The following is a 17,298-nucleotide window of genomic DNA, read 5'->3' as shown; positions in this document are numbered from 1 at the left end:
CCCCTAAATACACTCACACAAAAAACAACTCTATAGCTAAATATTAAGAAATTTAAAAAAAAAAAAACGGAATTGGAAATTTAGAACAGAATTTGCGTTTGTATTGGAATCGGGGAAAAATACTGAAATCATCCATCTCATGTATGATTTTATTTTACCCGTTAAATTTAAGTTTAAAATAGCATCGTTATTGTCAAAAGATTACAGTAAGAATTTCTGTAAATCATCACAGTTGACTAATCAAGTGAGGAGATAGGCAAAGTAGCATTTGTTGTCAATATTTGCCAATCAAAGATCAGTTTTTGTTTTATTGAAACTTTGGAAAAGAGGTACAAGAAAAAAAAACGAACAAATTGCAACTCTTGACATTTGATCAGATATTTATTTGATCAGATAACATTTGTATGATTTGTTTTATTGGCCATAATTGATGATCCCTTATCTTTTTTTATGTTTGGATGGTTAGCAAATCTATCAATTTTTGTGCTTCAACCAAAATCAGGATTTCATGTGGAGATGGATTTGCATCCATCCCTTTACTTTATCTTTAATTCATGAGCCAAAAGATTTTTGTTTTTATTATCAAATAACTGGAAAAAGTCATTTCTTGTATCATGATACAATTAAACTTTAAATATAGGCTCGTGCCTTTCCTTTTTGAGATTCTCATGGATGGATCTGCTCTTGAGGAAAAATCGACTGAAACTTCTTGGCCTGTCTTTCTCATCAAATATTTGAGTACCTATATTAGATCCATTGCTTTTTCTGCTTATCGTAAAGTAGGTGCTCTCTATCACTCTAAACATTTTCTCACACCTGAGACTATTCTCTATCTCTACAAATCTATTATCAGACCATGTATGGAGTATTGTTGTCATTTGGGCTAGTGATTCTATGCCCCATTTGAGAATTCTTGATAAAATCTAGAAACGATTCTGCTATTTAATTGGCCCAAATATTTTCCTCTTTGTAACCTCTCTCACAGATGTGATGTTTTAGTCTTTTCTATAAATCCTATTATGGTATGTGTTCTTCAGAATTGTCTGATCTATTCCTTGCTTCTTTTGTTCCCGCTTGTTCCACTCAATGGTCTAGTGGTCTCCATCAATTCGCTGTTTTTATACCTTATTGCATGCGTTTCCTATTTCAACACTTTATTTCCTGGAACCCCAGGTTTGTGGAACTCTCTTCTGGCTGTTTTCCCCCTACTTTTAACTTTTTCAAGAGTAAGGTCAATAGGCATCTCCTGTCTATGCGATAATCAAAACTGCCGGACGATACTATTTTAAATGTTTAGAGGGTGATAAAAAGCAAAAACGTCTAATAACGCCTCTTGCATAGTCTGAAATGAATTCAGAAAGAAATCTCGTATTCTGTTTCCATAAGACGTTTCCCTTCTTTTTTCTTTTTCTACAGAAAGATACGTTTTTCTTTTCCGTTTTCTTTTTGGAAATTTAACTTTTAGACTTTCTTTTTTTTAACTTTACTGATTGAGACGTCATTTTATATGAATATCAGTGCAAACAATGGCTAAGTAGTCGGTCCATCACGCTGAACTTTGAACTAGAATGTTCATTGTTAACAATTCCTATTATTTTTCCTCTTTCCAAGTTCAAGAAACTTTCTATCGATTTTTCAACTTTTATTCAGAATATTTTAGAAAAAGGAACTTGTATTACTCTTGCAGTTACCATTACAATTTTTTTTTTTTTTTTTGCTGTTGTTTGAATGTTCACCTCTCTTCCCCTTTTCTTCCATTTTTAAGTAGCCTCTTTTGTGCTGAATGGACATTGCAAAAGGCTGTGTTTCACTTGTATATTTTCCATATCTAATCTATAATAAAAAAGCAACAGTGGTTCAAGTTGGCCACAAATGTTACTTTTTTTATTATTTTTCTTTTACAAAAATCAATAAACACTAATCGATGTTCACCCATTAGTATTTCTTCTTCCTTCTCGCCATGTTTTTCCACCATCTTATTCGTCTGGTAATGGACACCATCTGCATTTTTGGCTTGTGTACATTGTTTTTATTTGTTTATTTTTTCTTATAGAACCTGCCTTTCTTTGATCCGACTCTTTTGCTCATTTTAATAGACACAAATTTACACTGAAAACAGAAATGAGACGAGGCTCAAATTTGAAACTAATAATTTCTCTTCATAAACGATGCATTTTTTTTTTTTTTTTTTTTTTTTGCAATATAAAATGCCTGTTCTTTGTCGATTTCTACATACAATACAATTATCTTAAGTGTGTATCATCAGTAATAATTACATTTTTATGAACATCTAATAGATAAAGTAAAGCCAGTTTGATTCTTATACATGGTCAGTAGATTTTCTCTTAATCCCATATTTTATTTTGCTTTTTGAGTTTTCTTGCCAAGAAAATACTGTATTTCTACTTAATTTCTATTCAGCTTTTTATCCTACTTGACATCTATTGAAAAGTATCATTATTTTAAATAGTGACTAAGAGAGCAATAACAATTCGACATTGAAATAATCTAATATTGCAACATACAATTTTTATTGCACTCTTGGTCATTAAAAAACAAAGCAAACTCATAGCCTAAAATTTACTTAACCTTGATTTTCTTACAGAATTAACTCATGTTGCTTGTTGTCTTTTTTATTTAAAGTAATCCAATTTTTTTTTCAAAATCTCATTTTTATGCTTTAAAATTAAACTGAAATAACTAATTTTAACAATTTTAAAACCTGAAAATCAATTTTCTTTAAAAAGATAAACTTTTCTTGGATTTATTTACACAGGCCGGAATAAACACATCAATTATTACGATTCAATCTCTCCTTGCTTATAAAAATTAAATTTGTATGCATGGTTAGTGAAACAAGCCGAACACATGTAAATACACTGTTGTTATATAGACTAGCTGTCCCTCCCCAGCGTTACCTGGAATTAAACAATGTATTAACATTAAGTAATGTATTTCAAAAATAGAAAACAAAAAGAAAAATCAGATCGCGAGAGCCGAGATCAAAACCTGGGTTTAAGATGTTCAATCTGATCCTTTAACATATAAACTATTATACAGTAAGTTGCTTATGTGATAAAGCTAAACTTTAATAAAGGTAATATGCTGCAGCTATCACTGCTGTTAATATTGTTTTGTTGATCTTTGTTTAAATATATCACCATTGCAAAATAATTCCGAGTTAGATACAATTTTATTTGGAATAAATTAAATAGAATTACATTGTGTTTGTTGTTAAGAATAAAGGTAATGTTTTCACAAGGAAGAATCAGAATAAAATGTTAAGTTTGTTGGCCGTATGTTATCGATGACGATATATATATATATATATATATATATATATATATATATATATATATATATGTATACGAAAGAGACAGGATCTTATATATCATAGTGATGTGAAAATCGCATTCCAGGATGGGTTAATAACATTGAAAAATTCATGTACTCTTGGATTACTGTTTTCATCTTGAGTGTTATTTTCAGAACGTTTCGGCCAATATAATCTATAACCTTCTTCAGGAGCATCTTATCAAACTCGGGAATCTTTTTGTTGAACTCGGGGATCTGCACAGAATTTAGAACAGAACCCTTTATTTAATCCACGAGGGTAGCATACTCTCATTCTCTCAACTATGATTGATTTGAGGGAGCCATATTCATTTAGATAAACAATGGTGCAAATAAACTTTATATATATATATATATATATATATATATATATATATATAACGATATTTTCATAAATATTAACATTAATTTTTATACCTTCAGAGTGTTTCATGTTTACACTATCAATAGGGTAGGAAGTAACAATTACTGCCAGTCGAGAGATTCGAACCAGATCACAAAGTTAACCATAACTCTGTAGACTAACATTCTACCTCATACTTGCAATTAGCACAGGAAAGTTAAGTGCCTGTGAAATGCTAAGCCATCAGGCATACATAGTAAACAGTTAGAGATTATTCAACAGAAGTCGGAATATTGCATTTTATACTATGGTTACCCACTTTTCTTAATTCTTTAAAGAGGGTTCAACTTTAATTTTTGGAAGCGGACTTTTTTATAACGATAATATTTTATGCATGCATACAGCAGTTCTATTTTGTAGAGCCATGTTAATCGCAGGAAAAAAAAGTAAAAAATGGTAGTTTCTCGTTGCTTTCCTTGTTGATTCAAGAATGCATCTCTCCCTGTGAGTTAGTGTGCCCCCAAATACTAACCTGGAAATTTCTATGACGCTGCACAGTATATACAGTGCCTAGCCTTTCCAAATGGTCAGTCATCTGATACGTTGCTTAACTTTTTTTTCTTTTTTACATAGGCATCACCACTTATAAAGGCCAAGAGGCCACTCGAGGATAAGGGTTAACTGCAGTGATTTGGCAAGAAATGGTGTGTCAACATGATCGTTTCATATTTTTATAAATAGATATTAACAATCATATATAATTTCTTATGCATTTTCCTTTTTGTCTTTATTAAATCTCTCAGACGTTGTTAATTTCTTCTCTTTTACTATTTTTCAGAGGATGGAGGATTCTAGTGGTGGTAACGAATCAACCAATGCCATTAAGTACCCACCTCCCGCCGCTGTATCCTCCAGCAGTGCTCGGCCATATCGCTGTGAACTGTGCCAGCGTTCGTTCCGCGAGGTGGCAACACTGCGCAAGCATGAGCAGCTCCATCGAGCAGATCGGCCATACGTGTGCGCGACCTGCGGTAAGTCATTTCTGTGGTCATCAAATCTCAAAGTTCATGAGAGAGTTCACACTGGTGAAAGACCTTATAAATGCAAGATATGTCACCGCTGCTTTACACAGAGCAACGATCTGCGCCGGCATGAGCGCAATGTACATATGCGTGGAAAACTCTATGGTTACAGAAATCCTGTAAGACCCACACCGCAGGTCAATCTGGCTGCCTACCAGGCTTTTGCGATGCAGCAGAGAGCACTGCTGCAGCAGGCGCTGACTTATGAGACTCTTATGCACAACACAACGACAACGACATCAGGACCACCAGTTCCGTCTAATTTGGCACTCCATGAGCAACAGCACCAACAGACTGGGTTGCTGCAGGGAAAGCCACCGCCTCAGCTTGATCGGTCCTCACAGCAACAGCACCAGCATCAAAGAGATATTCAGAACATGCAAAATGAGCAGCAACAGCAGCAACATATGCAAGCCATTACGTCTATGAGTTCAATCAAACTGGAACAGGTGACCCCACCAACAACACCATCTGAAATGGAGGACCAACAACATGGTGTCCATAAGAGCATGGCCAGTAGTAGTGGAAGTGGCCACACCGTAGAAACAACGACTTATGTGCATGCCAGCACGCCCCCTAGCTTGTACACGATTGCCATGCCATCACGAAGTGTCATACACTCTCCACCCTCATTGACTTCTGTGGCCGAGATGAATGCCTCTGAACTTATGAGGGCATCATCGACGGAAAGCCAAAAAGACAAGGAAAAGCAATACCCCTCTACCTCATCCGCATCACAAATTCTATCACCCTCAAACAATTCATTAACAGATCTACCTCAATCTGCCCAAATGGCACCCCCTATGTCGACCTTGACCCGTACATCCGAGGACAGCGTTATGGACTTGAGCATGAACAAGTCTACAGCGACTGTTTCAACCGCAAGCATGGTTTGTGAAACAGCAACATCGGAGCATTATCACTGGAAGCGAGGTAGCTACATACAGACGTCGAAAACTCCGAGCTTAGATTCAGAATCTGAAGAAAAACGTGACGTCACAACTACCTCTGCTACCCCAACGACAGACGTTGGCTTTCACCAGTGTTTTCACTGCGGGATTTACTTTCATGACTACACAATGTTCCACCTCCATCAGAGTCTGCACTCACCAATTGACGAAGATCCATTTCGATGTCCGTCCTGTAACAAGCACTGCCAAGACCGAATTGAGTTCACGTTCCACATTGTTTGGCATGTCAAGTACCCTCACACTATACCAAATTATCAACCTTTTAAGGAGAGCTACCTCTGTTGACTATATGATCACAGAAGCCCTCTGTTCTCTCAGGTAAGATCCACTTTCTTACATCAACACTATTTTAGTATAATATTTCATTAATAGTTTCAAAACATCTATAATATAAAGGACAGTATTCTGTGCATATATACAGGGTGTCCATAAAGTTCCTGTGCAATTTTAAAATGAATTGTTCCAAAATCAAATCCTTTTTACATGTTATTTCTATTGCAATCACAAATAAAATTATAAATATTTTAAGGTGCATACGGACTTTATGGACACCCTGTATATATGTGTGTATGTAAAATGACAAAACAAATACACAGTTGGTATTTTTTTAATCAGTGTTACTGCAGATAAATAAAATTTAAAATTTAGAAAACAATATTCTGAAAAGAAACACTACAGAAATATGTATGCATATATGTAGCCAATAATGTTAGTATGAATAAACATACTGTGAATATATATTACTATAATTTTGTAACTAACTAATGGTTTAAAAAATCTATAATACTAAGGACAGTTGTCCATATGTATGTCTGGTTAAAACTAAAAAAAAACACTACAAAACAAATATCCACAAAGTTGGTATTTTCTTGATCTGCATTGCTCATCATGGATAGCATTTGTAATTTTAAAAAAAATTTTCTTATCCTAAACTGCTGTAGATTTCGTCGGGGAGGAGGTGTGGGGGGGGGGGGCTTTTTTGCCAGTCACTAACTTAAGGGAAATAACTGATTTTTTTTTTTTTTTTGCCAAAAAGTTTTTCTTATGCTGGCTCATTCTTTGAGTAATCTATAAAAGTATGTCTAGGAGGCAGAATGAGATAGGTGCAGAGAATAATGAAGGGATAGGGGGAGATAGAAGTTTTAATTGAACAATATTACGCTTTTGTACCGGCAACGTCAGATAACCCTGCTAATTTAATATAAGGGGCCTTTATGACGTTAACATCTCATCTATAAAAGTCTGATAATTCTATTCTTAAACCAATCTATACGTTTGCATGCCCTTAAATTTACACTTGCATATAGGCATATTTGTGTAAGTATATATTTATGATTTTATGTGTCTGTGTACTTAATCTGTATGAGTTTAAAATGTTCTTTTATCGATATATGCTTATATGTAGAAATATGTATATGTGTATTAGTACATAGAAGTGTACATATGGGGATACAATTAATTATGTGATTTGTAAATGTATATATAATGTTTATTATTATTTTGTATATGTAAATGTATATATAATGTTTATTATTATTTTGTATATGTAAATGCATATATAATGTTTATTATTATTTTGTATATGTAAATGCGTATATAATGTTTATTATTATTTTGTATATGTAAATGCATATATAATGTTTATATTTTCAGTTTCTTAGATGTAAATCCACTGAAACTCTTGTGTTTAGCAAAAAGTGCTTGATGAATGAACAGAGCATGTTTATAGTATGTTTATTTGTAAAATCATTATTTGGTCCTAAGAACGACACTTGGCCTGATGACATAGTCTCTTTGAAAAGAGACACCACAGAAATATGCATGCGCACATATGTAGCCAATAATGTTTGTATAAATAAACATATTTTAAATATATATGCATATAATATAAAGCTGAACGTGTGTGTGTGTGTCTGGTCACGAATAGGCTACTATACGGTTGACTATTATAGAAAACAGATCACATATAATAGATGTATCGAAACACAGGAATGAGTATGTTTGATCTGGCATAATGGTGATTCATTAAAATTGTGAGGGTCTACGTACGCGCCTGGCCCACAAAATATGGAAATAAAAAATTTTAAAATTAAAAAAAACGTTTACAAGTGTTTTTAATATAGATGTACATAAGAATACTTTGATAAGTATGTTTTAACTTAAATAGGGATGGTATAATAAAATTGTGGGGTCTGCATTCACGCATGGCCTCCATAGAATGGAAATAGGCACAAACTTTAATAAAGACTTTTCATATCTATCTGCATTAGTATACTTTGATAATTATGTTTCAGTTTGAAGAAATATGGTATAATAAAATTATGGGGTGTTCGTTCGAGCCTGACTACCATAGAATGGAAATATGTCACAAAGTTTAACAAGGTTTTTTAATATAGATCCACAGAATATTGTGATAAGTGTTTCAGTGTGAACAGGTATGGTATAATAAATTATGGGGTTTATCTATTTTTACTTTCATCATATTTTGCTTTGGTTTTGATACCCCCAAATTCGAAGCTATCTCTTTACAGCCCTTCCTTTTCATAACCTATTATACTTTCATAAATCAGAGTCCATTTTCTGTAGGCTGTTTTTGAACCCAGTCAATGACGGGTACTTTTGCTAGTATATATATAATCTCTGTATATTTTAATAAACGTGTTCACATCAGTGGGTGTATAGGAATGTCTACCTTAATATACACATGTATAAAAGTGGTTGACCATAGTTGAAGGCGAACTAAAGGCTCCCTTTTCATTAGTTACTACATGGAGATATAGGGAAGAGCACAACTTTTTTCCCGAGGTTACTTCCACTTATCCTTGAGTTTCATCTTATAACGCTGAGTATTTAGCAAAGATGTAGTCAAGAATCATTTTTGTTTTTTAGTTTTTGTATGACTCAAGTGAGAACTGAACCTAAATTGCAACCCATTAAAGAGCACTCTAATCATTATGTTAAAATGATTTAAATGACATGATCAACATAATTGTGTATAAACTAATGTTCAACTCATTGAAATCACAAGTGAAATGAATAAGTGAAGCATGCATGCCCCCCCTCCGTGAGTGCACACTGAACGCGGCATAAAAATATGACTAAGTTCAGCATTTGTCCCCCCCCCCATTTAGCCCCAAAAGTCCCCAGGGGCGTCAAATCCTGGTGGAAATGAACAAACGGTGCAGTTTTAGGCCTTAACATATGTAAATTTAAGTTCTGCACCATGCAAAAAAAGAAATGACTAAGTCCATCATTTACCCCCCCTCATTTAGCCCCAAAAGTCCCCAAACCTTAACATATTTAAATTTGAGTTCAGCACCATGCAAAACTGCTAAATAGACATACACAGAAACTTTTGGACAAATATGGTAAAATAGTCCCAAAAATGGAGTGTTTTTATTAGCCCTAAAAGAGCCCCTGGGGCACACCCAAAAGTTATCGCGAAGTATAGACAAACAAAATTATATAGAAATCAGTTAGTTACAACTTTTCAGAAAGTTTTATAAAAATCCAAGTCATCAATTCTTTTTTAATGAGCACAAAAGTGACAATTTTAACCATTTTAACCTGAAAGGCACCCGTAACGGGGCAACCAGAGTTTTCCCGGAAAATCCGTTCTGTTACTTTTTTACTCATATCATGTTTAATGTTTGTGCAAAATTCAAAAAAATTCCAAAGCATAGTTATTGAGGAGAGTACGGACAGACGAACGGATGAACGGACAAGGGTGAATTTACAGGTCTACCCTCCTATTGTCGGGGGACCAAAATGTTATGATTCAAGTATCCATCCATGAATCTATTTGTTAGCAATCGTTGCTTAATGAAAAAGTTAAATAGATCTTTTGATGTAAAAGTCAAAATAAAATAGATTATTTTTGTGGAAAAAGTGGTTTTGTTTCTCTATTTCGTTATGAAGATACTCTTCAAATTTCTCAATGTTTTATTGGTTTTTTGTTTTCTTTACGAAAACGCTTGACTATGTTTAAATATTTTCCTCATTACATCGGATTCATATCAAATAACTTTATGCTCCACTGAATTATTAAGCAAAATGTCATAATCAAATAAACAATCTTTGTTGTGATTATTTATCTGCAAGCAAAAATAATCAGATATGAACAATAGTGCTTGCAATGTCACGGATGCTTACAACCAGAAATATAATTTGTTCAAATAGCAATCAATTTACAAAAAAAAGTTATGAAATTCATTAATAATACACCTTACAATAGACGGGCTATTTGAATATAAACGTTGTCGGACAATGTTTAGGTGTGATGGTAAGTCACATGCTTTGGCTGTGTAGCAAGATGGCATGAGGATTTAACTGAACAGGATTCTGACAAGAAAAAAAAATCAATATTTATTAATGATCAATTCAATTGTAAGTTTATAATAGTTTCTTTTGACAGAGAAAGGCATACACGTTATTAATAAATACCTGCCGAAGATTAAGGCATGATGAATAATGTTTTTACGAAGATGAGTGGTCTCAGCAATGACAACAAGTGCAAGTTTTGCAACACAGATGTAGAGAGTGTGAGCCACCTGACATCTACCTGTAAGATTCTGCTAGGGGCGGCTACTGTACAGTGCGACACAATGGAGTGTGTAAATATCTCCACTGGGCGGAATTAAACATCAAATGCAGCAGCAATCCTGGGATTTAGAAAGAACATTTTGAAATGAATTATACACCCTCTACTATGACTATGCAATTACTACAGCTATGTATCTAGAAAACGGAGCTATTAAATCTGACATTGATATAGGACAAGGAGGAGAAAGAAGCAACCTTAGTAGAAGTTAGTGTCCCCAATGATGCTGTCTTAAACAGAACTGAGAGAGAAAAGCTAATACCAAGGTCTTATATATGATGTGAAAAGAAACTGGAATCTTAGGAAGATTTCTATCATTCTGTTCATTATAGGAGCAACCGGACTCATGAAAAAGAATTTTAAAAACTAACCCGAAAATATACCGTGTGAACCAAGTGCAAGAGAAATTCAAACAATTGCACTTAAAAGGACGGTTAGAATCTTAAAAACGTTTCTCACTGGAATGTATGAGATACCAGGTGAATGTCATCCGATAGGATGCCCCATTCCAAGCTAAAACAAAATGAGTAGAAAATTAACAACAAAAATTAGTAAATGTTTGAGGAATCATAAAAAATATGATAAATGTAATAAAATTTAGCACCCAGTTTAGATTATATAAGCAGGAATCTTCTGTCATTACTAACCAGCAAAGCGTTACCACTATCAAACAAGGGAAGAATTTCTCAGGCAGTGTGATGACATATGGATGTGAAACCTGGCCAGTGAGGGTTGAGGACATGTGTTGCATGGAGAAAAATGATATAAAAATAATACAATGTATGTGTAATGTGAAATATAAAAACAGCCTTAGTTCTGATCGTCTCAGACGAAGAGTAAATCTACACAGCATAGGGAGATGTGTGCAAAACAGGCGACTTCGATGGTATGGCCACATTGAAAAAAACTAGACAAGAGCTGTTAGGGTTAGATGTAGAGCAGTTGGAGCAATAAATTCAGTTCACAAGAGAAGGCCAAGGAAAATATGGAAGGAGGTGATAAAAATGGACCGAAGGGAAAGAGAGATAAATAAGGACCTGGTCAGAGATAGATAAGATTGTAAGTTAATTTTTTAAAGCCACCCAATACATACTTGCATGTAAACAGACGTTAGGCCAATGGCGACAATGATGAAACATTGCAATATTTTAAATATTTATTAATAAGAAGCATTTTACTTTGATTATGAAATCTACAATTATACTTAATGTGAGGTAATGAACGTTTTTTCCTTTTAATTTTTTTTTCCTATCCACATTAATGATGCAAAATGCAAATTTAAAGTATACTTTGATTTTGGGATTGAGTTATATATAAAAACTAAATATTTTAATCGTTCTAATTTATCATCACATTGTATGAATCTGAACATTTTATTGTTGGCATTAGTTTTCCCGATATTTTTCTAGTCAGAATGGTATATTTTTTTTAAACTTTAAATGCAACTCCGCATTCACCAATAAATTGATGACTTTTAGTAGTTTTGGGGGGGTGGGGTGCGGAAGATGAATATCACATTTAAATTTGGGACAGACAAGTAGTTTTCTAGATATTAAGACCATTATTATCCAATGTAATCCCTTATGTTTTCCCCCAACTGAACAAATACTAATGCGCATGCTTGTTACAAAACACCCACTCCTCCCCATGTTAAGAATGGTGATGGGCACTGAAATTCATTAAGCAATATCTAGGAAAAAATGTCTTAATATCCAGGAAACTACTTGTCTACCCTAAATTTTGATATGATATTTGTTTTCAGCAGACCCGAAAACCTACAAGAGATGTCAATTTAAAGGGGAGTGTTGAGTTGCAGTTAAAGTAAAAAATTTAACGCCAGAATTCTTTCTAAAAATAAATCAGATACTTACAAGAGAGACTACGTGAAGGTTGCCAACATCCTAAGTGAAAGTGATTTTTGTGGAACAAACTGGATTCGAACTCAGGACACCTAGGTTGTCAGTTTATGCCATTAACCACAATTTACAATTAGCTAAACACGTAAGCCATCTCTCTCCATTATTTATATATCTTACTTGATCTCTTTCACTGCTGATTCAACCATTGTCTAATATTTCTTTTTGCCTGTGCGAATTTAAAGAGCGGCCCTCTTCCAATGTTTTTATATAATTTACAAATGCGTATCTGTACACACCACAAACACGTGTGTAACTTAGATGGTAAAACAGTAAGTCTGTATAGTTGTATTATACTTTTGTATATATGTTAGACAATGTTTGATGAGTTATTATGAAACTATACTAATGAGGAAATAATTTATCCCTCTCATCACCTTTCTTGTATCATTAAATTAGAAAAGAAAACGGAATTTATGCTAATTATCCACACAGAAAACTGTGAGGTTTTACAGCATCTCATCGATCATGGAATGATTTTATGTTGAAATCGTAAATGTTTCTATATACTATAGATTCATAGATTAATTTAAAAAGTTTTTTTTTTTTTTTTACATAGAGCACCTGGTCTTCCAATACGGTCACCGTTTTAATACCAACCAGAATCAATGTCCTTAACTTTTGTGATCTTATGGGATGCAAAAAACATTGTTATACTATCGATAGGGATATTTACAGTTTTATTTTAAATACATCTTCACATATCTATGAGAAGTGTTCTCCATCATTTTCTGGATTAGTTTGTCAATCTCACGTTTAGGATGGCTGTATACTGGTCTGCCACACTCCGATTTGGGCCGGTGGTAGAACGGTTTGCCACATTCCAGTCTAAATAACATTCTCATCATTACATGCAATGATATAATGGATGCATCTTAAGAATATCTGTTCTACATTTTATGGTTTGATTAAAAAGTAAAGAAATTTTTCCTACGAAATTTAGAGTTTGAACAACTTTGTTTATGGATCATTCTTATTGTTTATTGGTCCGCACTCTCTTGACAGGACGCTAACAATAATACAGACTCGATAAATTTACAGACAAGAGCGAAGTGAAAAACAAATAGGCATTTACTAGTTTTATGAATCTGCATTTTTATTTCGTATTTATCTTGGACGTAAATATTCAAAAACCTGTGCGAAGCAGCATGTGAGTCACGGCTTTCTTGACTGTTTCCTTTCCAATCCCCAACCACAGTTCTAAGCAAACTGGAAACTGGCCACGAGCCAAACGGAAGTATCGAACTCTCGTCAGAGGCGAGAGAGGAGGGGGAGGGACACACACACACACATATATATATATTATACACACACACACACACACACACACACACACACACACAAGCAGAAGACTGTTGTGAAGTTTGTAGTTTTATCTGCTACCCTCACCTCTCCTTCTCTCTATGAACTAGGTCTCAGTCGACTCACTTGTGCAGTCAGCCCAGAGAGGAGGCAGCTATTTTAAGATAGGGAAGACTTGTCCAACTGCCAAATTAAGTCACTACTTATTCTCTTTACTCATATCTTAGGATAGAAAGTTTTCAGAATTTGGAGAATCAGCTAGAAATAGTTCTTAGCACTAAACAAGCTTGCAAACTCCAAAGACGTGAGATGGCCAACGGAGATCATAGATATATTCTATCCCCCCCCCCTTCTCCTCCCCATACTTTTTATGTCATTTTCAGAATTGTTTTCTTTCATTCATTTTGAACTATTACTACTCAAAATTAGAATCTTGTTCCGCCATATTGTTTTTCTTATTTTTTGATCCAACTAAAACATGTCTATACAAATGCATATTGAGTATTAAAATAGATCAAACTTATGTATTTTACTGAAAGTAACTCACATAAAATATCATCTATAAATATTGTATTTGTTCCTTGGTACGAACAAATGTTTACATACTTTCTGTTTGGAATCACTGACTCTTCTAGATGCAAAGAAATTCAATATTGTCACTAATGCATACCGTATTATAGTAAAAACAAAGAAAAACTGTTAAATTTGTGAATGAATCAATACAGACGACATGTTGAATTGAATTATTACATTAATCTAACAAGTTCATCTTGCCGAATTTTCAAGGTCAGACTTAAATATCATTTAAGCTGACAATCAATTTTTCCTTCTATCCAATTTTCTCTTTCTGAATTTTTGAGATGAGGATTGATTATTCATATTATTTGGATTCTTCAAGCTACTGTTTTTATCTTGTGTGTTATTTTCACAACGTTTCGGTCGATGTAACTTCTGACCTTCTTTAGGTGTATCTTGCCAGACTCAGAAATCTGCATAGAATTTTGAATGGAACTCTTTTAGATATACCTGAAGAAGGTTGGATGTTTCATCGATCGAAACGTTGTGAAAATAACACTGAAGATGAGAGCAGTAGTCCAAATAATATAAATAGCTCATTTTTATTTGTTACTGATATACCATGTTATTGTAAATATAACATACAAAATATCTTAAACAGGCAGGAAATAGACATTTTAAGATGTTTGTTTTAGGTGAGGATTGATTATACATATTATTTGTGCACTCAAGAGCAGTAATCAGAAGAATCCAAATAATACACATCTGTTGCATAACATAAAAAATAAATGAATAACAATTTTAATACTGTTCTTTATAAAGTACTAGCGGGAGTACCCGGCGTTGCCCAGGTGTTTGGAGGTGTGTGTTGAGCACAAAAAAAAGTGGTAGTAGGCAGGCAGGCTCGAACCTGTACCGCGAAGGAGGAAAAAACGAGAAAAAAAGTGACGTGTTTGCTGTTGCGCCCATCGCTAAACCGGAAGTGACGTAGGTTTAAATTAAGGCTAGATAATCAAAATGAGGGGATGACTTTCGAAAACATCGGCGAAAAAAGCGACCCCTCCCTATAGAAAAGTGCCCAGTTGAGGGTGAAGATATTAATGTTTTGGGCCAATTTTTCGATATTTGTCGTCGGAAGGGTCGAGCTTGAAAATGCTACCAATCTCGTGAAAATCTGTCGCTTCTGTCGAAAGTTTTAGGCAGACATATATGCATACAGACATACATACATTTTAAACAGATAGGTGAGGTTTATATTATAGATAAGAAATTGTTTTGTTAATATCACAGAAGTGAGTAGAAAAAAACATTTACTGTTCTGATTTGAAAATGACATTTTAAAAATATGTGAATTGCTCATTAAGAATAATGATAACCTAGAAAAATATATTCTTATGATGCACTCATTTAACCGCAACACGTTTAGAGATGAAAATGGTTGGAATTGATAGATTAACCTACCGAAGATGAGGAGAAAAAATGATCTTCCTCCGTGTTCGTACTAATCTCCATGTATATAAAGTTAGATATCTTTATATTTTGATATGTGAAGGATTCACTCTTAAACCAATTAACCGATCCTTATGAATTTGGGACACAACTTCTGGGTGTAAGGGGTACAAATGTGAGCTATATTAGTTTAATTTAGTTACATTCATAACGATTCAGATAGCTGATATTTGAAAAATTTTAACAATAGGTATTAGAAACCCATTAATACATTTTCACTTTTTTAGGTATTTTAAAGGGTTTTAGGGAACACTATAAACATGCTCTCCCATTTGTAAAATTTTAATATTTCAGATTTGTATTTAATTTGAACCTTAGTCATTAGGCATCGATTCAGCAAGATTATTAGTAGGACTGTGACAATAGAATATTCTTTTCATTCTTTTGACTCTCGGGTATACATCCGACAAAGTTTGACACATTTAATTAACCGAGAACCACATCTGTCTATATAAAAAACACAAGATATTAACAGATATATACTCGAGAATGAAAAGAATACTAATTATTAGACATCACTCTAGCAAGATTATTGGAACTTCAATTTCTTAATTTTAAAGTGTTTATGGAGCATAATATGACACAACCTCTCACTTGAAAATTCAACTACATCAGATTTTCATTGGATTTGATCTATAGTCATAAGGAAAGCAATTTAAAAATGTTTTTCTGAATTTCAATTTCTTAAGACATCTTAAGCTTAAGCCTTAGCTTTGACATTTTCTAGAACTGAAATCACGTAATGGATTTTGATCAACATAAGAATAAGGGTTCTACAGATAAGGTTTTGTATCATTATTTATTGATTTTAGTTTTCTTAAAGCAACAGAAAAGTGGTGCAAGACTCTTTTCAGAAAATTAAGTTTACCCATTCTGGGACAGGTATCCTAGTATTGATATGAAATCCTAACATTTTGTCAGTACATTTACGTCTTTTTATTATTTATTATGAGACTAGAAAAAAAAAATAAGAAAAAAAAAAAACATTCAATTTTTATTTTCAAATTTCTTTCTGAATTCGTTTAAGATGACAAGCTTCTTTTAACTTGCTAATTCGTGTTCTTGCTTCCTTTCAAATCGTTTAATTTGGCACATTTTTTTTTTTTTTTTTTTTACTCTCTAACATTTTTTCCATTGATTTCGTATATATAATAAATACACGTTGGTGTTTATTGTTGAGTAGAGAATACTTGATTTCTCAAAATAATTAAATCTCTTACAAATCATTCCAGTTTCGATACAAATGTATATATTTTTTGTTTTATCTTTCTAGGTGACTTACTACCTCAGTAATGGATGATTTCTGGAAGAGTTGTCAGAATATTTCCAGTGGCCATACAATGATGTTTATATATATATATATATATATATATATATATATATATATATATATATATATATATATATATAACAAAAATAATCAGCCAACATAGAACATTGGTGAACAATAATTCTTTTTGGAAGATTGTTATGTGAACATCACTGATGAACTTCAAAGCATCTTGTTAATCAGGTTTTTTTTCTTTGCCATTGATGTGCAATGTTCATTTGTTTTTATTGTATTCATTTGTTTAAACAGATCATGTTGGCTTCCATCGGTATCTACCGGCAGTATACTTATGGCATTGTACAACCAACAAATACTGGTACATATCAATGTCAATCTTAAGTACCCGGATGTCAGTTCAATTATCAGTTCATGTGT

General features: G+C 33.3%; 1 protein-coding gene across 7 annotated transcripts in view; it reads left to right on the top strand.

The window, feature by feature from the left end:
* LOC145279666 (uncharacterized) overlaps window positions 1–16,953 on the top strand; it is a 971,079-nt gene extending 954,126 nt beyond the window's left edge. For all 7 annotated transcript variants that reach the window (XM_080130925.1, XM_080130922.1, XM_080130924.1 and 4 more), the window contains 2 exons: window positions 4,536–6,068; window positions 16,867–16,953. In XM_080130925.1, coding sequence (XP_079987051.1) covers window positions 4,536–6,035 — 1,500 coding nt within the window. In that variant the 3' untranslated portion in view covers window positions 6,036–6,068; window positions 16,867–16,953. The remainder of the gene's footprint in view (window positions 1–4,535; window positions 6,069–16,866) is intronic.
* The last annotated feature ends 345 nt before the right edge of the window (window positions 16,954–17,298 follow it).

The sequence above is a fragment of the Euprymna scolopes genome, chromosome 7 (assembly GCF_053919585.1).
Source record: "Euprymna scolopes isolate OS-2025 chromosome 7, ASM5391958v1, whole genome shotgun sequence".
Taxonomy (NCBI): domain Eukaryota; kingdom Metazoa; phylum Mollusca; class Cephalopoda; order Sepiida; family Sepiolidae; genus Euprymna; species Euprymna scolopes.
Note: the sequence above shows the minus strand (reverse complement) of the source record. Positions and strands in the feature narration are given on the sequence as shown.